The sequence below is a fragment of the Rhopilema esculentum genome, chromosome 4, assembly GCF_057945365.1.
Source record: "Rhopilema esculentum isolate cy_ngs chromosome 4, ASM5794536v1, whole genome shotgun sequence".
In the NCBI taxonomy this organism is placed as follows: Eukaryota; Metazoa; Cnidaria; class Scyphozoa; order Rhizostomeae; family Rhizostomatidae; genus Rhopilema; species Rhopilema esculentum.
In genome coordinates this window covers 11,700,165-11,727,922 of record NC_142818.1, presented here as the reverse complement: position 1 = coordinate 11,727,922, position 27,758 = coordinate 11,700,165, and the positions used below count along the sequence as shown (strand labels likewise).

The following is a 27,758-nucleotide window of genomic DNA, read 5'->3' as shown; positions in this document are numbered from 1 at the left end:
TATTATGACACTTTATAATTAACAAATTTACCACAATGCTTTTTGAGTTTAAAATTTCACGCATTTCCATCAAGAAAACTTTGGAGTCGCCATTAATGTTGTACTTTTTGCATAAACGTAACAAGGGAAATCACAGCACCACTGCTTGTTAGTACCACCTTGTTAGAAATAGTTCGAATGTTCTTTACATTCTGAACATTATGAACCAGAACATTTGTGTTCCCAGACCGGTTCGCATGCTAAATTCCACCATTCGTTTCCATGCCCTGTTTTTTAAATGCTTGGGTACGTTTTGGTATAGACAAAATTGCCATGCGTTTGTGTAGCCGGACCGTTTTGCATGCTTTATTACACCATTCGTTTTAGTACTCTATCGTTTAAGAGCTTGGGTACGATTTTTCATAACCAAAATTGCCATGCGTTTGGGTACCCGGACCGCTTTGCATGCTAAATTCCACCATTTGCTTTGATACTCTATCGCTTGAGTGCTTGGGTACGATATTGCATAACCAAAACTGCCATGCGTTTGAGTACCCGGACCGAAATGCATAAGGTTACCGAAACGACATGACACCGGTTATGTGCTTGCGTTTTTGTGATTGGCCTATTTCGATCCACCTCCAATATATATTTTTTCCATTGTGTTTTTTCGGACCTATATTCTTACATTCTGTCGTGTAGCGTGACCTTTTCAGCTCGTTTACTATCCATTGGGGTTGGTCTCACCCATTTTTCTAAAGGCAAATATGGTTTTCTGCAACACGCTCAGTTGAATTCAGCTTTAACAATGAGATGTGCCAACAAAAGTATGGTGTCGCTATGGGTAGCCCTCTGGGACCTGCCTTCGCCAATATCTTTGTTGGCTTTCATGAAGAGCGTTTGTTTGACTGCGACCAAAAGCCAGATGTATATTTTCGGTATGTAGATGACACATATACCATTTTCAAAACAGAGGCTGAGTGTGATAATTTCCTAAAACGCCTTAATGGCCTTCACACAGCCCTAAAGTTTACATTTGAAAAGGAAGAAAATAACTCCTTGCCATTTCTAGATGTTTTGGTTAGAAGATCTGGCACCGGACTTCTCACTAGTGTATACTGTAAACCAACATTTTCGGGGTTAAATACTCGATGGAGTTCGTTTTGCCCAAAACAAAGAAACATCAGCCTCGTCAAAATGCTTACACATAGGGCACTGATGATTTGTTCCAAGTCTAAACTCGACTCGGAACTTGAACAACTAACAAAGATCTTTCTGGAGAACGGCTATCCAGAGGAAATCACTTCAGTTTACATTAAGGAGAAGATAGGAAATTTCTACAGAGGAAAGGGAAAAACTGAGCGGAAAGGATACATCATATTGCACCCATGTAGCTGGACACGGGCAGCAGATTTGAAGTTCTTGCCAAGCATGACAACAAACGATTTCCTGACAAGCTTCAAAATGTTTATTGCTGCGAAAGGAAGGCCTACAAAAGTTATTTCAGACAACGAAAAGACTCTTCGCTTCTGCAAAGTGGAGCAAGAGAATTCGCAAGGATGAAAGATCACAGGATTACTTAGCTGAACAAGAGATGCCATTTTGCAGTTCAATATCAGTCGAGCTAATTGGTGGGGAGGAATGTTTAAACGAATGATCAGTATTGTGAAGACGATATCGATTTACCGTTAATCATACCTAACGTTTTGATACATGGTAAATCAATCTATGTTCCCGAGGAAGAACCGTCTTCATTAGAATCAAAGAACCTTAGGAATAGAGCAAAGTACTTGCTGCGCTGCAAAGAGCCGTCGAGGAAAAGGTGGCAATCCGAGTATGTTCGGGCATTCCGTAAGAGACATAACCTTAGACACTCCGAAAAGCAAGCAGACGTCAAAAGAGGTGATATCGTAATGATCAAGGAAGACGCAAAAAATCGTGCGTGATGGAAAATCGGTAGAGTTGCAGAGATGATCCAGGATAGGGATGGGGTGGTAAGAGTGGTCAAGGTTATTACCGGTAAAGGAGAGTTTGAAAGACCAATACAATTCTTTTATCCGTTGGAATCAAGAACAAGCATGAGATTAACAATTATGAACTTAATGAAGAACTTTGACTTTATATTTGACGCCCTTTGGGGTCAAATTGGAGGAGTGTGGGAAATTTCAATTTTTGGACGCTGCGTAATAAACTTTGTTCTATTTGGTTTTGTTGTTATGTTAATAATGAGTGAAGCGAGAGGAATAAGAAACGGGGAGAACTAACGCAGAGACGTGATTTGTAATGTAAGTACTTTAAGGGACGAGATTTAGAGTCCTTTTTATTCTATTTACTTCTGCTGTTTAACTGCTTATCATAACCTGTTATGTTGATTACATTTATTGAATTATTAATCGCTGTTCTTGTTACCTTCATCTATCTGCGTGTTTATCTTTACGAAGTGGGCTAGGCCTATCGCAGTTCAGTTTATCTAAAAACACTTGCTGCAAAAAATTTTGTGGGAATCAACAAAGTTTACCACATCGTTAAACATGAAGTAGCTCAATCTTCAAAATTGGCTTCAAAGATCTCCAAGCTTCTCTATGCTTCGCTTCGTTACAGTTCCATGAACTTTTTAATATTTTGGACTTGTACAAGAGTGGAATGCCGATAATACGAACCCCGGATATAAGGAACTTCCCGGTATAACGAACTTTATGTATGGCCCCTTGGATTCTGCCTAACAAATACCTTACAAATGCTCTTGGTATAACGAACCCCGGATATATGGAACTCTCGTTATTACGAACCATTTTTAGGTCCCTTCATTATAATTTCCCTTCATATAACGAACTTTTATTACCTGTTATTTTTGTTTATTTTTTTCGGTGCTCATTCATCACTTTCTTTTAGGGAAAATCACTTCTGTAATCGGCAAAATATGCTTATAATATACATTTCTAGCACTGGCTGATAGACTCAGTGCACGAGATGAAGGTTTGATTGCCTCAGAAATTACTGCAAATGAGTACATTGATACTAACGAATATCCTCTTACATATGAGACATTGGCAATGAGCGATGACAAAACTTCATTGAGAGACCCAGATGGAGAAGCAGAAGACAAATGAAAATGTGATGTAATCGAAGACCTCATTCAGGCACCAATCAGGAGCGATGTGATACCAGCTTTGCCAATCTCATGGTCCAAAAGTATGATAGGAGCATTAAGATTTTGATTTTAAATGACCAGCCAGTTGTATCATTTGAATGCAAATTGATTTTTTGGAGTTGAATGTGCATAGAGGTTGGAGATAGCCTAAACATGCTCACCGCAGGTTTTAGGCATGCACTGCGAAAAGACCTGAAAAACATTTTCTCTCGGTTTAGCGAACTCCCGATATAACTAATTATTTTCTGGTTCCCTTCAGAGTTCGTTATAACGATATAACAAACTATCAACCAGAATCAATAGCCCCAAAGCATCTTTAAGTTATTACAATTTTTTGTCGTATTAGTATTTTTTTCTGAGATATCTCAGAGTATTCACTGAATACCTTGAGTACCAGGACGCTACGCCACTCGTACTTCCCTACCTTTGCACTGAGGTAAAACGCCTGACCACACCAGTCCTTTGCCGCTTATAAAATTGCACGTGCGGTTTACATCTCCAGACAGGGAGTAGCCAGAGACACAGCTATATACGACTGTTTCTCCAACGACAGAAATTCCTTTCCTTTTTCCGTATTTTGGAACACCAGGATCTGGGCATGATTGAGCTGAAAAAATGATAAAACATGATTCAAAACCTTATGCAAGTAGCAAATTTATGAATTGTTTTGTTTACAGTAAAAATTGTGTCAAAAATAAGTTTTTGGGGCCAAAAATACTATTTTATAGACCCTTACTTACATAAGTGCTTGCATAAAATAGCGCACAATAACGCTGTGTATAAAATGGACTAAGATTAGCAAGAATTATTTTAAATAGGCATTCAGCAATTGAATCGGTAACCTTGGCAATTTGGTTCAGTTCCTGACCAGGTACCACGTGAGGAGCATGTTCTGTTTTGACTCCCTCCTGTCAGATTGTATCCGGGTAGGCATTCATACACGATTTTATCTCCAAAAAGAGTTCCATTCAAATACACCAGTTTGCCATTGGCGATTTCCAATTGTCTTCCACATGAAATTCCTGTGATAGTATTTGTCTATAAAGTCACAATTTCTACTACAGAAATGCTTCACAACTAAATACATTTTAGAAAAAGTTATAAGTGTTTTGTTAAATCTTTTTTATCACCAGTCTCGGGGCCCCTGCTGCAATGGAAACAAACTTGGGAAAAATTTTGATCATAGAATAATGGGATCATTTTTAAAGGAATAAATATCACTCTGATGTTGGAGCATAGTATCTGGGGCGTCAAGTTCAAGTTCAAGTTCAAGTTTTAATTTTATCGTCACCCTTATCCAAATTTTCAAAAGCACTTATTCCCCTTTGTAGTTCAATATTCCATATCACACTGAAATATCATGCGAACATATACTTGAAAATATGAAATTTAAAGTCAAAATCAATTGTTAACTCCTTCACTGAGTAATCGCAACCGATTAGAATTTTAGCTGTCAGACAGTCACACCAAAATGAAAACATACTTTTGCAAACAAGGGGCAAGCCTGTCCAAAAGGCATGTGTCTCGTTTGCTAGACACACTCTTTGGAGTGATCCATTCTCGCTGATGTGTCCCTCCAAACATTCGTAATTGATTTTTGACATAAAGTTCCATCCATCTGTGACGTTGGTGAAAGCATTCACCGATGACCCAGGATCTCCACAATTAACCGCTAAAATGCAATAACAGAAGTTCATAAAAAGCAGCGGAAAAGTCTCTTGCACAATGTTTAAATGCTAAAATACCTACCATTTCTTAGAAAAAAACGTCCAGATTGATAACAAAGACGACTAATTGTGACAAGGCCCTTTGCATGAAGTTTAAATTCTTGGCAGTAATTTTGCCTGTTGGTCATCTTCAAAACCTTCAACCAAGGGAGAATCTCGTTTGCTATCGAACATCTTAATTTAAATGATTCGTAACAATCCAATTGATTCGCCATGCTTCCAATGCTCTAAACTACGTTAAATGTACATCCAAATATTTAAAAAAAGCCCAAGAAAACTTCTAGATTCAGCCAGTGGCGTAGAAAGAGTGGGGTCAGGGGGGCGAAACACCCTCTGTAAAGCCAAACAGCTATTTTGTCGGAAAATTTCTGATCTTGCCGGAAATATAACATTGTTTTTCATTTTTATCCAAGTGTTTTATTTGAGAGGACAATCTTATTATAACCATTTCTTTAGTTGTTCTGAATCAGGTTGGCAACTTAAAAATGCCGTTTGCGAAGAGAAGAACATAAAATCTTCAATCAGTATGATTTATGAGACATGACTTTGGGTAAAAAATTATACTTTGTCTCCTGTTATATTTAAGTTCTAATGTCATGTCGTTATGTTATGTTCTGAATCTATGTCACAACTTCTTTGAAATTGCGTCAAATGCTCACCGATATGGTGCACAGCATGCCACAAAAATGACATTTTTTAACATGATAAAATACTTTGCAATCTGGTATCAGATCTGTGCATTTCCTTGGTGCTAAATTTTTGGAACAATATTCCAGTGGATATAAAATGATCATTGTCTGTTGACATTTTTTGTCAAAATTTATTGTTCTGTCACTAATGTAAATGATCAATTACATTCGAAGCCACCTTTGAAAAAGGGGTATTCTCTCCTTTTTTATCTCATTTACTGAAAGAGCTCCTCCTAAAGAAAATCCCCTGTAAACAACATCTTACGTAATTGTTATTTATTGCCTGCTATTCTGAATATTTTGTGTAAGATATTGTATGTAGACGAATTTTAAAATATAAAAAACTGAACTGAACTGAACTGAACAGAACTGAACTGAACTGAACTGAACTGAACTGAACTGAACTGAACTGAACTGAACTGAACTGAACTGAACTGAACTGAACTGAACTGAACTGAACTGAACTGAACTGAACTGAACTGAACTGAACTGAAGTGAACTGAAGTGAACTGAAGTGAACTGAAGTGAACTGAACTGAACTGAACTGAACTGAACTGAACTGAACTGAACTGAACTGAACTGGACTGAACTGAACTGAACTGAACTGAACTGAACTGAACTGAACTGAACTGAACTGAACTGAACTGAACTGAACTGAACTGAACTGAACTGAACTGAACTGAACTGAACTGAATTGAACTGAACTGAACTGAACTGAACTGAACTGAACTGAACTGAACTGAACTGAACTGAACTGAACTGAACTGAACTGAACTGAACTGAACTGAACTGAACTGAACTGAACTGAACTGAACTGAACTGAACTGAACTGAACTGAACTGAACTGAACTGAACTGAACTGAACTGAACTGAACTGAACTGAACTGAACTGAACTGAACTGAACTGAACTGAACTGAACTGAACTGAACTGAACTGAACTGAACTGAACTGAACTGAACTGAACTGAACTGAACTGAACTGAACTGAACTGAACTGAATTGAACTGAACTGAACTGAACTGAACTGAACTGAACTGAACTGAACTGAACTGAACTGAACTGAACTGAACTGAACTGAACTGAACTGAACTGAACTGAAATGAACTGAACTGAAATGAACTGAACTGAACTGAACTGAACTGAACCGAACCGAACCGAACCGAACCGAACCGAACCGAACCGAACTGAACTGAACTGAACTGAACTGAACTGAACTGAACTGAACTGAACTGAACTGAACTGAACTGAACTGAACTGAACTGAACTGAACTGAACTGAACTGAACTTTGTTCAAATGTATGAAAAATAAAGTGTTTCTTAGATTTTTCTCGGAGAATCTCAGTTTTTAACCCCTCCTATGAAATTTCCTATCTACGCCACTGGATTCAGCCCACTGGATTCAGATGTTGTTTAATCAAAGCACAATTTAAGGTTAGAATAAAATAAACTTACCATTGCACGCAGCATAGCCACCACTCCAGCTGCCTGATTTCAAGCACCGAATCTCTTTTGGGCCAGTTCGTAAATATCCAGCATTACATTGAGAAATAACAAGCGCTGGATGTCGGAAGGATGAAAACGCTCTAACCCCATTCACCAGGGGTGATGGTGGTGGGCAATTAACACCTGGGAAAATTTCATTAATTTTAGAAATACAGTAATAAGCTTATTCCGCTTACCTGAATCATTCTTCGAAATAATCTAGATACTGATCTCTTAAACATATAACATTGGGAATGAAACCGGGGGTCTCACAAAGAGGTATCACCCCCAAATTGTCAATAAACAATTTGAAGCATTTGTCTCAACTTTGATTTTTTGAGACATATAGAAACATTTTCCATAAATATGAGTCCCTGAGCTTACTTGAATTTGAATATGAGTTTGACAACGACAAATTATTGCCGTCCCTTTGTTAATTTTAAATAGTGTTCCAAAAGCGACAAATATATTTTTTAGTTCAAGGTTAACACATTTGTAGCAGGGCTAACATTTCTGCAACTCCCTGGCTCAAGTACTTTAGAGTAACCCTTGAACTTTTAAAAGTCACAGTCTGCCCATAGGGTATTCTCCATTGGAAATTTTTTCAGACAAACAAGTCCCAAACAGCAAATACTTTATCAAAGAATTATATAGAGCAACTACTCAAATTAGTTGACATACTCTTACATTTGTGTCTAGCAGCTTACCTAAACAAGTGCGGTTGACAGTCGCTTCTGGAACCAAACCTTCCTTGCCATCATACAAATAGTATCCTTCCAAGCAACTGCAGTGATAGCTCCCAGTTGTATTAGTACAGTTGTGGGCACATCCACCATTGTTAACTGCACAATCGTCAATATCTATCAATGAGAGGGAAAACGCATTAATGTACTTTGCCCTGTCTATCGACCGATCAACGTTGAAAATGGGCTCCTCGGCGGGTACATGCCGACAAGACGTTACAATAAATCTATTGGATAGTCCAGTCAATTGGATTTAAATGGTCATCAAAATCCGTCGGGACAAAGTGCCTTTAAAACAACAAATCTCAAAAACACAAAAAATAATTAAAGGCTGGGTTACACGATCACTTTTTACCATCACTTTTTTTTATATTGGACCAACATGCTGAAGAGTGATCGTGTACATACTAAAATTGTCCATTTTCGCTGCAGAATGTAATGCGCTTATCATGTGTTAATCCTCTATCATTAGAAATTTTACTCTGAACGAAAGCAAAGAAAAATCAAGTTGATCACTCTTTTTGAAAGGCGCCGACAAATTCTTACGTCACATAATGTCTTGATGAGAAAGGAACGGCCTAGAGTTTCGAGAATAGAAGAAAAGACGTGAATTATGCTCAGCAACATAATTATTAGCAGAAAACGAATATGAATAATGATTTGGAATAAATCGACGAGCAGCACATTACAGAAAAATAAATGCAGTTTAATAAATGCCTTTGAAAAAAAGTGATGAACTTGATTTTACTCTGCTTTCGTTAACAGTAAAATTTCTAATGATAGAGGATTAACACCTGATAAGCGCATTAAATTCTGCAGCGAGAAATGACAATTTTGGTATGTTACACGATCACTTTCCAGCATGTTGGTCCAATTTCGAAAAAAGTGATGGTGTAACCCGGCCTTAACGGAGGTCTCTACGTATTGCCAAGTTTTCAAAAAAACATCATCACTTTTAAATAAAAAACATAAATAATATGTTATGTTTTTTAGAGAATTAACGCCTCACAGCAGGACAAAAACTTTCTACTTATTGGAATCTACTAGTGTTGGTATTTTCTTGATTTGCATCGGCAACTCTTCTTTTGAAAATTAACTAAGCAAAAATATGAAGAAAACACATCGTATAAATTTATTGGTAAAGTTCTAACAATCCAACATTGTTTTCTAATATCAGGTCCGTAGTATCGAAGCTAAAACTACGTTTTCATGCTAAGATTAGTGGCCTTGACAGTGAATGAGAAATGGCAAGAAATTTTGATTCAGTGTCGCTTAACTAGATAGTTAATCTTTTTAACCTTCACAAGTGTCCCCCTGTCCTTTAACTTTCTGGTATCCTGCTCTACAGCTACATATGTACGACCCAACAGTGTTGGTACAGAAAGCTCCAGGTCCTTTGCAAGGTACATTGCTACATTCGTTGATGTCTATAAACGTAAAGAATAATGGAGAATCTAGCAGAATAATAGGCTTCTGAACAATCTCACGTAAATATAATTCGAGTAAAAACTGGATATCTAAGTATTGTTTCAATGCACTCATGATTGGTGGTTGAAAACATGGACGTGTTCAAAGATAGAGGTAAAGGGAAAGGGGTAAAGTGAATTCAATCAACTTCCTTCAAATCTGGTAAATCTTTTAGCAAAATCATCGATTAATTTAATAGGCCTATCTTCACAAATGCTCCAAAAAATAATATTGAAATAAGTATCGAAGGCGATGTTGTATATCTTAATAAAAAAGACCAGAGCATCAGTTGAATTGCAAATGAAGATAGACAAAATGAAACTTTTCTGCCCTTTTATTAAGCATTGAATACCAATGTAGAAAAATTCTAAAAATTATTTTCAAATCATTCAAGATTCAAAAATGGGGAAAGTAAAAAAAGACAACAGTTCTGCTCTCAATAAAGATCAAGCAGGTAGCTCGATTTGTGTAACAGTATGTGAATACATGAATTACCAAAACATCGAGGAGTAGTGTCGTTGAAATTTCCATTAGCTTGGCAAATGATCGACTCTGAGCCTCTTATGCGATAGCCTCTATTGCAAGCAAAGCTAAGCATTTCGCCATAATTGATTCGAACAGGAACTGTGCTGTTTGGGCCTAACAAATATTTTCCATTGACTGGTGCTGGTACGACCATGCAGAAGACAGCTAAAATGCAAACATTTATAAACAAATTCAATTCACTTCAGTCCGTCTGAAATTTCACGTAAATATAGGAAATACACGATGAATTAATGATTAAGAGCTTAAAATACTTACGAAAGTCAAACTTGATGAAATATTTGTAGCTTAGTTACACTTTCGTACTTGTGTTATTGAGCGTTGAAAAGAAACATCAACAAACAAAGTTATTAAAACGAAAGAATCGTTAGGTTGCCAGGGTCCTTGTTAAATTTGAGACTCAAGTGACTTAGACCAATATTTCTCACTTTGTCAATAGCAACGCATTTATCACAAGGCTTCCCCAAAATTAACTGTAAAAATCAATTTTCTTGACTCACTGTAAAAGAAATGTAGAGGTATATAAATACGGTTCAAGAAGGGGGTAGTGGGGCATTGTGGGGAATAACTCAAATACCTTAGGGTCAATTTTCATAGAGAGCAGGCGTTAAGGGTTTACCAAATGATAAGACCATTTTTATAAATCGCTGACTGACACCGATTCGAATGAAAGTATGACTTTCTTGAGCAAACATTTCAAATAATTGAACAAATTATTAAGGTTAATTTAATTACATTATTGTATAATTTCATGAATTAACCTCTTTTCTTTTTGTCTTGATTTAAGAAAAGGCCGACATGTGCCTCGTATTGAGTGCATTGCAAATGGAACAATGATATAAAAATTTTTTATAATTGAACAATGATATAGGCTTTGGCTGGTATTAAAATTATTGGTCTAGAACAAATTTCATTCTCAAATGAATTGGACTTAAATTTTTTAAAATCGCAAAAAGATTATTTTGCTCTTCTGTCTGTTGCAAAATTTTTAAGCAAAAGTTCTCAAATGCTTAGTAGCTATATTCAGCAGCATATTTCTTATTCATTGTGGTTGATTTCTAACTTTGAAATAAAGGATGATAATTTCGAGAAGTCTCCCTTTAACCAACTTTAATTATATAAAAACGATGATCATAATACGTACGTTTGCATGTGGGAATTGGTCCGGACCACTTTCCCTCTGCCCCACAAATTATGGTTTTTGGCCCGTGCAAGTTGTATCCGTAGTCGCAAGTAAAAGACATTACTGCACTGACATTAGTATTGCTCGTGCTTCTTGCTCCATTTGCAGGTGTCCCAGGGTCTCCACAACCAACATCTAGAAGGACAATCAAATCGGCGTCACCTCATACTCATTCTACATCCGGCATGCATTTGGTGAAACTTGGCACTAGGCTAATTTTTACCTAAAGTTACTGATTACTTTAAAAATATTCGATAAAAACTGAAACAATGCATCGAGAGAGTGAAAGTAGGTTTAAGGTAAAAGATGGAAGTTACTGTTAGGTAAAAGAGGTAAAAGATGGAAACTAAATAACTGAAAACAGAATATCTACGAGGGAGGTTGGTAATTGTGTGAGGGTGTAGCCGAAGATAGAATGCGAGAGAGTATATTCCTTTTGGTTGCTTGGATGAGAACTACCATGAAATAAGACATACCAAGGGGAACAGAATAGTATAAGAAAGATTACGCGATGTTAACGAAAATAAAAGTTAATTTAACGGGGGGGTGTGACTCAAGGGATATTTCTCACAACATGCTATTAGCAGGATTTGTTTTGCATTTCGTCTAATTTCGATGTTAGAGAAGGGATCATATTTTTCTGAAGTATTATTTGATGTGTATGATTTTGAAGCTACTTTACATAGTCAAAAGCTAGCCATGGGCGTCCATTGCTAAAATTGGCGTTTTCTCTTGAAAAGGTCTGAAATTCTTTTATTTCCTGCCCTTACCCGCAGCTGAAATCTAAAATATATGAGTCAGTGTGCTTACCTTTACAATTTGGCAAAGATCCGGACCACAGTCCATTTTCTTGACAACGACGAACTCGACTTCCATTCAACTGGTACCCCCCAAAACAAGAGTATGTTGCTGTGCTATTGAAGTTGTAACTGCCATTGATTTGATACACGCCATTTGCGATGATTCCGGGGGGACCACAAATGATTTCTGTCATAAAAAAGGATATGTAAATAATTGACAAAAAAATACCAATAGTTCAAAAACAGTTTTAAAAAAATTTGGAGAGAACGGTGATTTTATGCAAAAACTTTAGGATGATTGACACAAATACCTTGGCATTTTGGAGCTTTCACAGACCACATTCCTCCAAAAAGACAAGTTGTTGTCGCACTGCCATTAAGCCTATAGCCACTGTTGCATTTCTAAGTAACCCGAACTCCAAAGTTTGTTTGCACTGTGCTTATGGATCCATGCTCCGGAACCACTAACTTGGGGCATCCTACCGAACAAAACAACAAAGTAAGATTGATTGTGAGCAAAGGAGTAGAATAAAAAGATTTCTAACCTTAAAACATGAAAAACTGAAATGACATCAAAATGTCAGACAGCTGTCAAGAGAAAAAAATAAAACTATAGTAGGAGGGAGGGAATGGTGAATATCCGTTTTAAATATTTACTCTATTCTCAGAACTAAGATTATAATAAAACATGGAGACATGACTTTCCGAAAGAATGATATAGAAATTATAAGAGAGATTTGATTTGACGACGTGAGCACGACCTTGTTACGTACCAACGGAGAAAGAAATTCGAAATCCCTTTTTGCTGTAACTGTAATCTGACTTAAAGGTAACATCTAATTTGGACGTAGCTGTATCTAGGATCCATGCCTCCGAGGCCAGCCTCGCAAGTTTTCCAGAATATCTTTTAATCGAGGCACCGGTGTTGCCATTCAGCACATCGAAAACATCAAAGTTCAATTCAGTGTCGAAAAAATGAAACAGTAAGCCGATGTTTCTTCCGTTTGGTTCGTTGATTTTCCATGTGCAATCTAACATATTTGGGTAGTTTTTATAGCCAAATCCTGGACTGGAAATTACACCTTTCGTTGCATTAAGTTCGATGTTACAACCTGGAAGGTAAATGAAAGAAGTCTCAGTAGCCTCTATCAGGAATGGGCAGAAAATATAGTTGCAGAGCAAAAACAAGCTACAACTCAAATGACATTTAGAGCATCTGCTGGCCTACCAGGAAAGAGGTGGAAATAACATCATCGCTCATTATTTATCTTAAGCTGTTTCTTACTAGGTTGTTTACAAAACGAATCTTGATGTAATTTAAGATTGCAGTGAATGGAAAAGCTTTTTACGAAAATTCCAACATTGCATCAACAATATGCTCTATGTTACCACAAAGGTCATTCTACCTACCTCCGTACACGACTGCCTTTAAACCTCTACTCCCATTGGCGCGATCTGACGTGAACTTCATCGTGAGTCCTGCTCCAGTCGAAATGAACGTTTGACCAGTCTGTGCCCCTGACAATCTGGCCAACAATTTGTCTGTGCTCAAAACACCATCCCTTATGTCTACCACATCATTGATAAGTTCGGTTTCAAAGTCAACAAAACGGAGGCTCAGTACACTGTTTGGGTCGGCAGTAATCGTCCAAGTGCATTTGGAATTTGTTGGATAATGTAAAGGATATTTTGGTGAAATGATTTCCCGCATTTGACCTTTACCAACATTCAATGCTTCTCCACAAGCGCTCTCATTTACTGAAGTAAGATGAGAAATCAGGAAAAAATGGTTTTAAAGAACTGAAAACTCGTTTTAAGATTTTGTGTTTGTGTTGTTGCTGTTGTTGCAGTTCTTTGTTGCTGTTGTTGCCGTTAATTTATTTATTACTTTCATAGTTAAAAACTTGTAAATTATATACAAAGTAAACCCTATAGGATTGATCCTTTAACGTTAATGAAACTCACATTAATTTAGACTAAAATTGACAGATTTAATATACTTTTTACGAATTTGGGATTTGCATTTTATGGGCTGTCGACGGGCTAAGCGGTTTGAAGTATTGTAATCCTTGAAGATACCTTTTTCGGGGCTCATGCTAGGAGAGATGTACAAAAAAACAAAACCAAATATTGTCTTCTATTAAAAGAAACATCCGAACCAACTAGCAGCAAACATTTTTCCAATCTGCGTTATCTTTTAGTTATTCTCGTTTACATTTTTAATCGTCCAATGGCAACGCATTATTTCAACATTGGTTACAACAAAAAACTTCATGATAGAATCATAATGGTCTTTGGCAGTCTAGACCAAACGGTAAATATGATAATGGTATTGCTTCTTGCGACAATTCTTAGATTCATGCTGCACAGTATATTAGCTTCAAAATATATATTATTTTCAATAGGCTGCACAGGATAACGCAAAGCTATAATATTTCATTGTTTGAAAATCACTCACTTGTGCTGTAGTTAGCCAAGAACCCTTTCTTCTCGATGTGTTTGTCAGATACAAATCGGACAAGCATTTGGTTACCAGATGACAGCAAAGGTGTAACCTTGCCTAGACCCATCAATCGAGCAATGATCTTTGAAGACAAGGTTGGCCCATCGTAAACATCAACATAATCGAACCCAGGCTCCAGGTGAATTTCTTTGAATGACAGTTCCACTTTTGTCTTCAAAGGAACCGTGATCTTCCAAGTGCAGTCTGAATCAGATGGGTAAAACCTAGGGTACTCTGGTGACGTAAAAGAGCCATTTGTTCCTTCAAGCATCCCTCCACAGTTGTCTAAAATGGAAAATTTACACAAACTCATCTGAATCTTTCATTGCTGTTCATAATACAGAAAGGAATAAAAATATATTGTTAATCACGTAAACGCGGAGGCGTAGAGCGAAGGGACGCCAGGGGAGCGAAGGGACGCCATGATGAAAAATAACATAGGGAGCTGGTGATTTGGCATCCAGAATAACAGAACATATTTTCCAAAAGACAACGACTAATTCATAGATTTAAAATGATTAGAGAAAATGATGATGCGTTTAGCTACGGTTGAAATTCAAATTCAGGTAATGCTCTGAAAATGAGAATAATTTGATGTCTTGAAGCAGCTTATATATAAAACAAGATCGACATATACAAATGAGCAATGAGGAAACTCAACCAGTCATTGAAACCTGTCAAGTCTGTTTAATCCTGCCTGTTGGGTTAAAAAATAGATTGGGTTTTTTGCCAGATATGAAGAGGTAGGCCTAAGTTAAAAATTAAGGACTCTAAAGGCGATAGTAAATTGAGGGCGATTCAAACAAATTTTTCAGACCATCTCTCTTTTTAGTCATAAATTGTGACAAGAAATTAATCCGCCAACTTTAAACTACGTGTCAAAAGTTTCTCAAAAATTAACAACGACCATACAAATTGGCATTTTTAATGAAAGAACAAAGGAATTAAAAGGCGCAAACAAATAGACACGCACTGCAATTTCTCTCATCAGAGTTGTCTCCGCAATCATTGACGCGGTCGCACACTGCATACTTTGTTATACACTTTCCATTATCACATCGAAATTGCCCTGCAAACAATTACATGATTTGAGAAATTAATTGGGTTTTTCTCGATTTTTCACGATTGGGTTTCAAATAAAACAATTCACATTAGATTCAACTAAAGAGAGATTAGTTTTCAAGCTGGAATATTTTGTTTCGCTTTTGCGTTCAGTGACAGGTATAACGGTTTAAAAAGATCAATGGTTTAAACTTTTGATAATCCTACTGGCCCTCATATCATATATCCATATCAAATAAGTTCAAACGCATATCAAACAATGAATGAACAGAGAATTCGACAATTGTTTTTTTAGAATGAAAGTTCGGAAAAACAGAAAAAGAAAACATAATTCAAAAATATACCTTTGTAACAAGCGTTGACCTACGAAAGAACTGACTGGAATTAACTGTCGTTTAAACTTTTTTGATAAACAAAAATATTGTCAAAAGTTCAATGGGTAGAGTAAAATACAACAATTGGAGACAGCTTTTCGGTTTGACACCATCTCAAATGTTAGATTATTAATGACGCTGGATAAAAATAGAAAAGGAACACAAGCAGGGTTGGATATAGGCTGTTGTACAAGTCAAATAAAGCTAGGAATTTACGTTGAACCGTACTTTGTAAAATTAACGAATAGAACCAAAATTTTTTAAAAGGAATATAGGGCTCGACAAGTATAATGGAACGACAGATGTACAACAACATTAAAAAGAAGCATATGAGAAAGAGCTAAAAGCCATATGTATGTATTTATTGAGGGCACGCGGGATTTGTTCGGATGATCGCCAGTTACAGGACAAGTTACGGGACTTGACTGGATGGTTAAAGGAAAGAGGGTATGAGGAATCAGTTATCACAGAACAGATAGGTAAGGCATGTAAGCAGGATAGGGTCACGCTACTAGATAAGGCTAATTGGAAACATGATCACAATGGGAATGGGCAACTTGCGCGCAGTATTATTGCTGTTGTTGTCTTGGAAATGACCAACGGGAAATGTAAACTTAACATTCCCTGTTCAGCAACAGCAACAGCAACAAAAGACTTACCTAATATGGAGCAAACCCAATTGAGATCTCAGTCCGATCAAAGTTTGCATTCATAAAGCATTTTCCAATAAATCAAGCTATGATGAACCTAACTAACTCTTGAACTGGATTGGTTTGCCTGGGTCGTATGGGGCGCAATTCAAGCCCGGAGCGTGTGTGGGTTGGTCTGTGTATATGTAAATTCCGGTGAAGAAATTTCAGAGTTGGAGTTTGATTCCACGTCGCTAATCACTGCGAAGGGGATTTGTTGAGGAAACGAAGCAGCATTCGTTCGAAAGTCCGTTGGCTTTAAAAACTTTGCATTATAAGCACATGCGGAGTTAAAATCGATGACGCTAAATATACATCACATAATCTTTTCTTTGGTAGAAACATTTCTGGCTTTTATGGAAAAGGCTCTTCCGATGCAATTTTTTGCCTCAACTCCCTGTGCGATTACGGCATAAATAGAATCAATTTTTGGGGCCGAGTACAAACAGTGAGAAAAAATGACGCGGTTGATCGTAACATTAATTCCGTACCAAACCGTGATTTGGACTGAAGGTGAAAAGTTTCTCCTTAAACGATTTTGTTCCCACACACTCAACAAACAAAGTAAAGATATTATATATAACAACCTCTCTATTCTACACAAGGACTCAATAACAAAGAAAATATTCAAAGCTCAACCTCTGTTGGCCTACAAAAAGGATAAAAACATCAAAAACCACCTTGTACGCAGCAACCTTCGTTCACCTGAATCTCCTGGTACCTCACCTTGCCACCACCACCTCTGTCAAACCTGCAACCACATCAACCCATCTACCACCATTTCTAATGGTAACAAGTCATTTACTGTTAAATCAAGCTTCAATTACTCTTCCTCATCTGTCGTATACTGCATCTCTTGCACAAAATGTAATGTTCTGTATATCGGTAAAACATCGCGCCAGATTAACAACAGGTTTGGCGAGCATTTACGTAATGTCAGGAACAAAATCAACTTCAACAACAAACACGACAGTAATCCTGATAGCAAAATTTCTAAACATTTTAACCTGGCGAATCACACAGAAGATGACATGTTAGTTTATGGCCTCTTGTTTGCCCCAACGGACAGTGCAAAGAAAACGTCACTGGAAAAACGAATCAATTCTAAACTTGGAACTTTATATCCCTCTGGACTTAACAAACAGTTTACGCATTTTTAATAAAACCCCCCCAAACTCCTTTTTCTTTCTTTTTTCTTTTCTTCATGTTTGTATGCATATATATACACATACATAAATTTTGTATTTGTGTATATGTAGGCATGTATGTATATATAATTTTTAGCTCTTTCTATATATTTCTTTTCCATGTTTATATTCGTCATTCTATTCCATTTGTCGAATTCCATATTCCTTCGACGTTTTTTTAAGCTCTATCGTCGCTTTTCAATTTTACTTGATAACGGGCTATGCTCGAAACGTCATGATTTATTGAACAAAAAATTTTCCTGGTACAATTTACTTACAGTCATCGTTTTTATAGCCTATTTTTAGTAGGCGTCACAAGCCTGAACTAAAGCATACCTGACAAATAAAGGTTTGCTCGTCCTCACAGAAATTGTCTGTCCACAAGAATCTGCGTCTTCCCCGCGTTTGCAGTTCGACGCAGTCTTGGCCCGGGGATTCATCATCAGGCTCCCCCGGAGCAAACCACCGGAAACTGTACTTGTTAGCTCTAGTTCCATCAGACCATTCGAATGTGCCTTCGGTTCTGCGATCGTTAGCACCTGGTTAAAAATGGAAGCTAATTAATGCTATACAACATATGAAAATGATAGAAATTGATAATTTTCTGTATCTATATGTTTCTTCAGACACTATTTAGTTATTTGTACTAGGACAATTCAACACAACATAAACACGAGCACAAATATCCAATATGCAGATCCCAATGGAAAGATGTGGATTCACAGAGTTGCCATAAAAACAGACTAAGACAACGAAAAACGAGGAATCTTACCGATCCATACTGTTCTTCGCCTCCGATCGAAATACCTCACGATGCGGAACAAGAAGTAGTTGGTTGCCCAGTCACGAATTGTGACCAAATCACCCCCAAGACTAAAAATGAACAGTTATGCAATTCAAATGAGATTTGGGAAGGAGCGTCGAGATAGGGTTAGGCGGGGCAAAAAGTCCTTTAACAGCTTTTTTGTCAATTGTTTCTCTGGTGCTAAGAAAGACGGAATTGCATGGTCACATAGAATTTTAATAGGGGCACGTTTAATAAATCACCTCAGTCCCTGAGCTGCCTTTCTGCCGCCCTGGAGTGGGATAATAAAGGCTTGCTTGTATAACAAAAACGTACGAAACAGTCAATGACCTTTGAGGGTATTCTAGGGTTTGTTTGAGTTTTCGCTTTTCGCCTTCACTTTTCTGAAATAAAACCAAACCAGAAAGGTAGACTAGACTTAATAATGTATATCTCTGCTACCATAAAGTATTCTCAAAACTTCATAAAAGGTCTGTGAAAAAGCATCACTTTTTTACACTATCAAACTTTGGTTTCAACATTAGTCTACAACAAAAACCAATTTTAAATGGCTGTTGAGAAGAGAAAATAAGCAATGCTCAATAACTGTTTTAACATTTGTTCAAGATTAATTTTAAAACGGAACTTAATCCATTATACCGTCATTAACCATCAGAAGGGCCGCAGTTGTCTCTCTTAGAAAATTAGTTTCATAACATTACGCTTGATAAGTGGAATTTATGGACAAACAGTTTTGTTGTGAAGTATCGGGCAGATGCTAAGTCAAACCGATTCCTTGGACACATAAAAACGAACAAAGTTCGATAAAAAAGAAATAACGCAACGACTTCAATACCTTCTGCAGTAATATTGGGCGCCCAGCCATTGCATTGGCTGGTTGACATATAAGTAGCATCGGTTGCATCTCTGAACCCATCCTTAAAAATTGAAAATGACAAAATCATCAAACGTGCATTGGTTCATTAGATTGGAAGCTTTCTAAGACCCTGCTTGTTCTGACATTGAGAGAAAAAGTACTTTTTCCCAACCCATATGATACATTGCATTAAAAGCCATTGTAATAGTGAGATTGTGCAATCAATCAACAGAAAATCTATTTTCTAACAAACAGCTAACTTGATAGATATGCTGATATTTGCAATGTTTCAATGTTGACAGTCGAGAGGCTAGAACTTTGGAAAAAAAGAAAAGGAGATATTCCTTTAGTCATGTCTTTATGCTAAGAATGCATACAATCAACTTTTGAAATGCAATTAAAACACTAACAAAAACAAATATGGGGAAAAGAGAGTTATTGGGCTTCTAAAAAATGAAGAGGGAGAGCTTATGTTAGATGACAATGAAGTACCAGGCCTTATGAATGAATTTTTTACAAATATTGGTGAAAAACTGGCAATAAATTGTGATGAAACAGAACAAGACATAGAGTTTCTCCGACAACTGGGTACATTGATATAACTGAGAATGCTGTTGCCAAGAAGCTGAGAAAGCTCAATGTACTGAACGCATGTGAACCACAAAAAATGCCAAAAAAACTAAGAACAGCATTTTATGAGCTGAGTTTTCCAATAACGATTAAATGTAAAATGGGATAAATTGAAGGAAAGTTCCAAAGTCAGTGGAAAATTGGAAAACTAAACCAGCGCACAAACAAGGAGAAAGAGCAGAGAAAGGAAACTATCGGCCTCTGATAATGCTATCCATTCCAAGCAAGGTAAATGAGTCATTGATATGCGATGGTATGGAGAAACAAATTTACATGACAAGACATTGACTTTAGGAAGGCGTTTGGTTGTGTAGGCCCCATCACACTAGCCTGCGCCGCAGACCAAAGAGAATTGGGACTGCGGCACAGGCTAACATCATACTTGAACAGAAATTGATCGCAACAGGAGTCAGTGGCAAATTAGATCAGATGATTGAGAGCTACCTAGAAATAGGAAACTAAACGAAAAGTTGAATGGAGTTAAATCTGAGATAAAATTAATTGCTTATGGATTGCCTTGAGGTTCACCGTTAGCATCAAGACTTTTCTCATCTTTTGTGAATGATTCCTGTTCTTTTTCCCAGCGTTACTTTGACAACTACTGATTTAGCGTGCGTGTCTTTACGCTACAGTATTGTTCTCAAACTGTTATCGGCATAGTTTGTGACTTTGAAATCCCCTGGCCACCGTGTTGTAGGCAGACGATTCTGAAATTTTTCTGAGAAGCGCCCAAGTAGCGCTGAATTGTTTGCAGCAAGTCCTACAGCGAGCCCTACAGTCGGTAGTAAAAGCCCCAATAAGCAATTCTCTGTCGGCCAGTATTGACTCCAATTGTCTTGACAGTGCAATGAAAACGACAACCAACCCCATTAAAAAAATTGGATACAAAATTTTCCGGGTGGCAAACAGCTGGTATTCTCTTCTTCCAGGGGGTGGCATGGAGTAGCTATGGCCCTGGTATTTATTCTATAAGATATACTGATGAACACTGACGAAACACTGACGAACAATCCGGAAATTCTACAGAAAATTTCGCATTTTTATAAAGAATTGAGAGTTTATTCTCAGTTAGTCAGTTGATCAGGTGGTAAGTATTTTCTTGACAATTTTAGCAAAGGTTTGACAACCTAACTCCATGCATCTTTGTAAAAGGTATCAAGGCAGAAAAGATAATCCATTATTCAACAAAACTTCTTGTTCGTAAATCAACCTTTTACAACAGTCTTCTTAAAACAACTCTCGCCTACACTCTGTCTTTCCCTCCTTACGGTCTTACCAAAAAAACGTGATCTAAAGTTCAAAATTAATCTGGGGGTTAATCCGTGGGATGGTTAGTGTACTCACATATTCTTTGTGTGGTTGGTTGATCTGTTGCGCATCGGCATACCGGAAAACAAGGACCCAGGACCTTAAGGCAGGACCCAGGACCAGGACTAGGACCAGGACCAGGACCAGGACCAGGACCAGGACCAGGACTAGGACCAGGACCAGGACCAGGACCAGGACCAGGACCAGGACCAGGACCAGGACCAGGACCAGGACCAGGACCAGGACCAGGACCAGGACAAAGTTTTAACTACTTTCCTTGAAGACACACGATGGATATGAAGCCGAGTTGTTCAAAAAAGCTCAATTGATTGAAAGTTCTGGAAAAATTCCTCAAACAAATTTACGAGCTGACAAACAAAGCTAAACCATTGCGCTGTTTTGTGTTCTTTATACCACTTTTTACACTTTTAAGCATAAATAATTTTCCTATTTTTTGAAAAAGGTTGGAGGGATACTTAGCTTATATGACGTCATTGCAGATTCCCTTTAAGTACTTTCTGTTGTATTTTCACAAATGAATATTCATTGATTTAAACTAAATAGTATTTACCTTGAGGGCACTGATAGTGTCTTCGATAATAGTCATTATTCTGGTTCTGCAATAGAAAAAAGAATTCTTTACAGAACTACACAGCAAAAGAAGTTCGTAAAAACCATATTGAATTTTCCAAAATATGGCCATCTAATCAAATTTAATTTTTTAGGTTTGAATTTTCATTATAGATCTCAAATGCATTCATATATTTACACTCATACTTAAAAATCAAAGCTGCACCTGCCAACCTAAGCAGTTCATTTTAAAAACAATTGCGTGAACATAAATCATGGTAAAGTATCAATATCTTTAACTACCATAAAATGATAAACGTGATAAGTTTGGTAAAATAATATTATGCCAATAAAAAATAATAATAAGGTTTTGAATCGTGTTCTCAAAAAATGTGTGGGGTGGGTGGGAGTGGATGGTTGGGAGGATGGGTGGTTGGGGAGTGGGTGATTGGGGGTTTGGTGGTTGGGGGTGGTTGGTTGGGGGTGGTTTGTTTTCATTGGGTGGTAAGGGGATGGGTGGTTGGAGGAGTTGGTGTTTGGGGTGGTGGGTAGTTGGGGTGGTGGGTGGTAGGGGGTTGGGTGGTTTGGGTGGTGGGTGGTTGTGATGGCAGGTGGTTGGGGTGGGTGGTTATGGTGGGTGGTTGGGGTTGGGTGGTTGGGGGCATTGGTGGTTGGAGGGGTTGGGTGGTTGGAGGGGTTGGGTGGTTGGGGGTGGTTGTTTCCGGGTGGGTGGCTGGGGGTGGTTGGGGTGGTGCGTGGTTGGGGTTGTGTGTGGTTGGGGTGGTGGGTGGTTGGGGTGGTGGGTGGTTGGGTTGGTGGGTGGTTGGGGTGGTGGGTGGTTGGGGTGGAAAGAGTGTTGTAAAAAGCAAATGAACGTGAATGACGTTTGAATAAATTAGAACAAATCAATGTGGAAGGAAATGGAGATCGGGTGTTGGAGCAATAAGAGAATTGAGATTGAGAGCAACTGAGGGTTGCACTTCGTTTGTATTTGATATATGAGCTTTTGTATTTAAAAGCCTTTGAGAAAAGCAAACATTTTGAGTTGTTGTGATTTTACCGATCCATGTGTAACGTAGCAAGGAAAAAGGACCCGAGAATAAAGAAATCGTTGCACTATATACAAAAATGATTAAGAACCAACACGCATATTAATTGGTAAACTTTAATCTGTAAGCTATCAGAAATTTATCCACTTCTGTCCAACACTAAAAAACAACTCTGCTCAAACTCAAAACGCCCTTCTTATGTCAATCTTCTACCGTGTTACGGATTAATGCGATTTAATTGGATAGTTAACAAGACAGTATGTTATTGCATCAACGTGTGAAAATTAGCAAACGTAATAATGATGATCTTAGCACGAAATTTATGCTAATGACGACATTCCCAAAAACAGAATCATATTTAAGCTGTTCGTCTGACACTTTTGATCAAAACACTGAGCTAAGAAATATGAATACCGTAAATCCTCGAATAAGCCCCCACGCTCGAATAAGCCCCCCCCCTCGAATAAGCCCCCATGGGAGCTTGTTTGAGGGAAGCATAATTGCAGAATAATATCTTATTTCAAGAAAGCCCCTACAGGACAATAGCTATACAGTATTTCTTCCTTCGACTGGAGACCATAAAGCAAAAAAGTGACTTTTGTGATGAAAAAAATAAAAAATATTTGTTAGTTCTTTGTTAGATTTGTTATAAAAATTATGTCGTGTTTATGTCGACCTTTGAGGAAAATGCTAAACTTTGTAATAAGCCCCCCCTCGAATAAGCCCCCCCTCCGGTTAGAATAAGCCCCCACGCAAAAAATTCATTTTTGAAATAAGCCCCAGGGGCTTATTCGAGGATTTACGGTATAACCGATTGGAAACGCGAGCACATGATCGATGAGGTTGCCCAATCAGTGCCGCGTGCCTATTGATAATATCAATAGAGTCCTAAAATGAAAACGGAATCCCCCTTTTTACACAATAGCGGTTCTTACATGTTTACATAGATAGATTCCAAAAGGACGATCGGCCTCTACCAATAATCCGAAGCATGTAGCCCATATAGTAAACTGTTATACACCAAATCGAATGATATGTTGAAGTTGAATTCTGTCGAAAGATTGCACAGAACTTTGAATTTTGACACTTTGAGCTCGAACCATTTAATAATTATAATTTTGATGGGCTCTTTTAAAAATGCTTTTGTTTAACTTTTAGCTTCAATATAAATATCGTGTAGTAGATTTTAAGAGTTGAGTTGGTTTTCGAGAAAGATACAGATTTTTTCTTTGACGTGACTCTGCCTTGCTGACGCTCGAGCAAGTGGGTCGTAATTCTACCTAATTCATATTTTATGGTTGTCTATATTATACAAAATGCTGCCTGATAGCAGAACCTTGTTTTAGTTGTAGTTAAACCGAGGTGGCTGTTCTCTTTGGGGACGACTTTTGTTTCTAATGCTAGAAGGGACATGCTGTTTTATTCTATCCCCCAATCTTTGGGCTGTGTGTCCTACATAGCCAAAATCACACTGGCACGTAAACTCAGAGATAACGAGACTTTTTTGGGTGGTATTAACGCAGTCCTTTTGAATAGATGGAATGGCCTTATTGAACCTTGTAAACAGTATGCAGATTGACAGCAAAGAAACATTGTGTCATGGTCTGTTTGATCTGACTTTCAAATTGCAAGGAAATGTTACCTATATATGGTAGTGTTAGATAAAGCGGGCATTTTTGAGGACCATATATTTTATTTCAGCTCGAAAAGCTTGCATTTTTCCTCATTGTAATGTAAACTGAAATGACATCCACTGGATAGCCGTTATCAAGCAAAACCTTTTTTAGTTGTTCAAGTTCCAAGTCTAGTTTAGACTTTGAAAAAATCAACACTGCCCTTTGAGTTAACGCTTTGATAAGGTTGATTCTTTTTTGTTTTGGGCAAAACAATCTCCATCGAGTGTATAACCCCAAAAATATGTGTTTGGATAAACATCGTGCTTTGAAAAGGAAATCTAGTTTGCAATTTCAATGAGAATCACAATCAGTCTTGAAGAAGCTAACTAGACCGAAAAGAATCCTTCTCGCACAACTGATTGCAATCGATTTTTGGTAGAACACATACATGAGTCATTTCTCCATGAAAAAGGCAAACTTGACCCCTTTTCCATTTCAAAAAATTGCAACCACGGAAGTGCAAACAGTGGAAATTCAAGGCGGTTGCTGAGAATGAACTAAAAGCAACGTGTGTCTGCTCCACAGTGTGACCCAAAGGGCATATCACTCCATGGAAATTCCGTGCGCCTTTGGCAAAAAACATTTTATTTTCGAGGAAAATCTCTCAAAAATATCCTATTGTTCTAAAAAATCTCGTATGCTGTTTGGGAAGTGATACACCCCTCGGTGTGGTCAACACACGACTAATTAAAACATATTGGACATTCAACATCAAAGCTTCGCAAAAACGTATATTTCTTCACATCTCGAAGGAAAAACATAATGATAATCAAGCCTGAAACACAGGGTTTGGTCATGTTCATAGTTATTGGCATGACTAAATTGGAAACCCTATGTTTAAGTCATGCCCGACAATAGAAGAGCGCCGTCGGAGGGTTCAATATTATAATAATTATTATTATAATTGTTATTTTTATAAAATTATTTACAGTAGGCGAAGCAATTTTTTTAGCTAATATAACAGCTAATTGAAGCCTACTATTTATACTACATTTACAAATCTTAAATTAATTACAATGAATGGATAAAAATAGGAAATGTACAAAATTAAAAGGATGACTCATTTGATAAAAATATACAGTTATTTGATGACTATTTCAAGAATCCAATCTGCGCAACGTAAGGTTTGCATAGTCTGCTGTTGAATTTTGTATCTTTTGAAGTTTTAATCTTTTTCTTGAATATTGCGAGGCTAGAAGATGCTTTAATGTCATTTGTAAGCTTTTGCCATATCTTGGATCCCATAAAGGTTGCACTTTCTATACCATAAAAATTTGATTTTGGTTTTGATAGCGATATTTGGGATATGTTTCTAAGATTATAGCATGTATTTCTTTCAGTAAAGATCTCTTTCATGACACTTGGGTTGAGATTATGTAAAGTTTTATATATTTTTGTAAGAAGCAATTGCAGATTTTTATCATGGATAGATGTCGAGTTGTCTTTTTCAAGAAGAGTTTGAAAGTTTGATTCATAGTACATAGATTAATAGGCAAGATGCAAAGACTTTTCAAGGATTCAATTTATTCTGTTTTTCATCTGTCGATCACAAAACATCCAAATTAAAGGGCAGTAGCTAAATTGTGATAAAATGAAGACGTGCATGGTCTGTTTTACTTTTTTATCATCCATGTAATTGGAGATTCGGGATAAAGCATGCAGCTTTTGGCTGGCCTTTTTGCGTATCGATTGTACGTGTCCATTGAACGACAAATTATTATCAATACTTATTCCAAGAGGTTTTTGTTCTTAACTTGGTTTAATTATCGTTTAATCTATTTTCAGAGATGTGTCATTGCTGCCTTTACCAAAATTTTAAGGAGGCATTTGTCCCCATTCAGTTTCAAATAATTATTTTGAAACCATTCTCTCAAAATAACTAAGTTTTGTTCTAGTGTTTTTAAAGCTTGATTAATGTCTTGGTGGATGACATATAGCGTTTTGTCATCAGCATAATTGCATATTTGGCTATTTGATATAAACATAAACATGTCATTTATGTATATATTGAACAAAAGAGGTCCCAAAACTGATCCTTGTAGCACATTTACACTCGTGGTTTTCTATTCACTGAAAGAGCCGTTTATTTTGACTCTTTGTTTCCTCTGGCTAAAATAGGATAATGTAAAATTCAAGGTGCTTCTACTAAAACCATAAGTATTGAGTTTAGCAATCATTAGGTCATGATTCAGACAGTCAAATGCTTTTGACAGATCCATTAATAGTGCACTGGCTGTTTGTTTAGTATCTAGAGCTTTTTTGCAATTTTCTATGAGTCTGAGTATGTATGTTGGGTGCTATAATTCCTTCTGAAACCACATAGCAGTGGTGATAGAAAACCATGAGCGAAGGAAGCAATTTGTGATTCCATGATTCTGTCATATATTTTTGATGCTGACGGTAAGGTAATAATTGGTCTAAAATCTTTCTTACTGGATTTATCATCTTTTTTATGCAACGATGAGTTGTCTCCTAATTTGAGTTCTTTTTGACATGTCATATTAGATAGTTCCTCATAAAATGTTCTTTGTAAAATTTCAGAGAAAATGTCTGAATATTCTTTAAATATCCTAGCAGGTATACTTTCTATTGGTGAGGTCTTTCTGGTATTAAGTTTGTTTATCTGATCCCAAATTTCCCCACTGTTAGCTTCCCTAAATTCAAAGGGCTTTGTGAGCTAAATCTTGTCGAATTCCTAGATCTTTTGTGGAACCATAGGGCTCCATAGGCGAATAATCTTGAGATATACACCAATTAGATTTACGGACTCGTTTTTAACAACTCTCCAAATCTAATTATACGACTTTTTTAAGGTCAGATTTGGTTTTATCATCATTATTTTGGGCCGGATATAATTTTTCATGTTGTTTTTTGAAAACTTGTAAATCTTAGTTTCCACTATGAGTTAACATGAGTTAATGCGTGGGAGGGGAATGTGCTACCATTTGCCCTGAGGTTCTAGCGCAACGCACTTGTACTTAGCATTATTTTAGATGATAAAAAAGTTTTCTTTACTCAAAGAAAATCAATTGTGAAATAAGAGAAACATGTTTTCATTTCAAAGTTCCTGTTACAAGTGGTTGTATTCACCTAACGCATATCTTTCTGGTAGATTTTCCCTACCGAAAACCTTGGCGCAGATCTATGGCGCGCATATACCGCCAAAACTAGCTCTTTCTAAAATTTCACCAACTTTCTAAAAGTTTAGTGATTATCTAAAGGTTTAGTTGCTCTGTTTTGTCTTAAAAATTTCAGTCATTTCCAAAGTTTCAACCACCGTTAAAC

The 27,758-nt window shown here is 37.1% G+C and overlaps 2 protein-coding genes and 1 long non-coding RNA gene across 3 annotated transcripts in view; all 3 read right to left on the bottom strand.

The window, feature by feature from the left end:
* LOC135690973 (uncharacterized) overlaps positions 1 to 12,237 on the bottom strand; it is a 68,627-nt gene extending 56,390 nt beyond the window's left edge. Inside the window, exons 1-10 of the mRNA XM_089116006.1 lie at positions 12,076 to 12,237; positions 11,775 to 11,951; positions 10,926 to 11,099; positions 9,734 to 9,928; positions 9,070 to 9,198; positions 7,736 to 7,888; positions 6,999 to 7,172; positions 4,614 to 4,802; positions 3,973 to 4,152; positions 3,555 to 3,737 (exon numbers count right to left, since the gene is read on the bottom strand). Of these exons, the coding sequence (XP_088972132.1) occupies positions 3,555 to 3,737; positions 3,973 to 4,152; positions 4,614 to 4,802; positions 6,999 to 7,172; positions 7,736 to 7,888; positions 9,070 to 9,198; positions 9,734 to 9,928; positions 10,926 to 11,099; positions 11,775 to 11,951; positions 12,076 to 12,106 (1,585 nt within the window). The 5' untranslated portion in view covers positions 12,107 to 12,237. The remainder of the gene's footprint in view (positions 1 to 3,554; positions 3,738 to 3,972; positions 4,153 to 4,613; positions 4,803 to 6,998; positions 7,173 to 7,735; positions 7,889 to 9,069; positions 9,199 to 9,733; positions 9,929 to 10,925; positions 11,100 to 11,774; positions 11,952 to 12,075) is intronic.
* Positions 12,167 to 18,019, bottom strand: LOC148960431 (dorsal-ventral patterning tolloid-like protein 1). The gene is made up of 7 exons (XM_089115705.1): positions 17,916 to 18,019; positions 17,144 to 17,175; positions 15,241 to 15,336; positions 14,223 to 14,552; positions 13,175 to 13,522; positions 12,538 to 12,876; positions 12,167 to 12,243 (listed from the first exon to the last, which is right to left on the bottom strand). Exons 1-7 carry the CDS (start codon positions 18,017 to 18,019, stop codon positions 12,167 to 12,169), a joined length of 1,326 nt encoding a protein of 441 aa, XP_088971831.1.
* The window catches only part of LOC148960430 (uncharacterized), a 24,543-nt gene continuing 14,762 nt past the window's right edge, over positions 17,978 to 27,758 (bottom strand). Inside the window, exons 2-5 of the long non-coding RNA XR_016145286.1 lie at positions 21,750 to 21,795; positions 19,220 to 19,301; positions 18,352 to 18,452; positions 17,978 to 18,118 (exon numbers count right to left, since the gene is read on the bottom strand). This is a non-coding gene — a long non-coding RNA (uncharacterized LOC148960430). The remainder of the gene's footprint in view (positions 18,119 to 18,351; positions 18,453 to 19,219; positions 19,302 to 21,749; positions 21,796 to 27,758) is intronic.

What these genes read in the sequence shown, in the direction of transcription:
- LOC148960431 (XM_089115705.1), bottom strand. Translation starts at nt 18,019, where the DNA reads ATGAATCCCCGGGCCAAGACTGCGTCGAACTGCAAACGCGGGGAAGAC. An exon ending in AAAGGCAGTCGTGTACGGAG is followed by an intron (nt 12,877 to 13,174) that starts GTAGGTAGAATG and finishes TTTACCTTCCAG; the next exon opens with GTTGTAACATCGAACTTAAT. An exon ending in TCGAATTTCTTTCTCCGTTG is followed by an intron (nt 12,244 to 12,537) that starts GTACGTAACAAG and finishes TTTGTTCGGTAG; the next exon opens with GATGCCCCAAGTTAGTGGTT.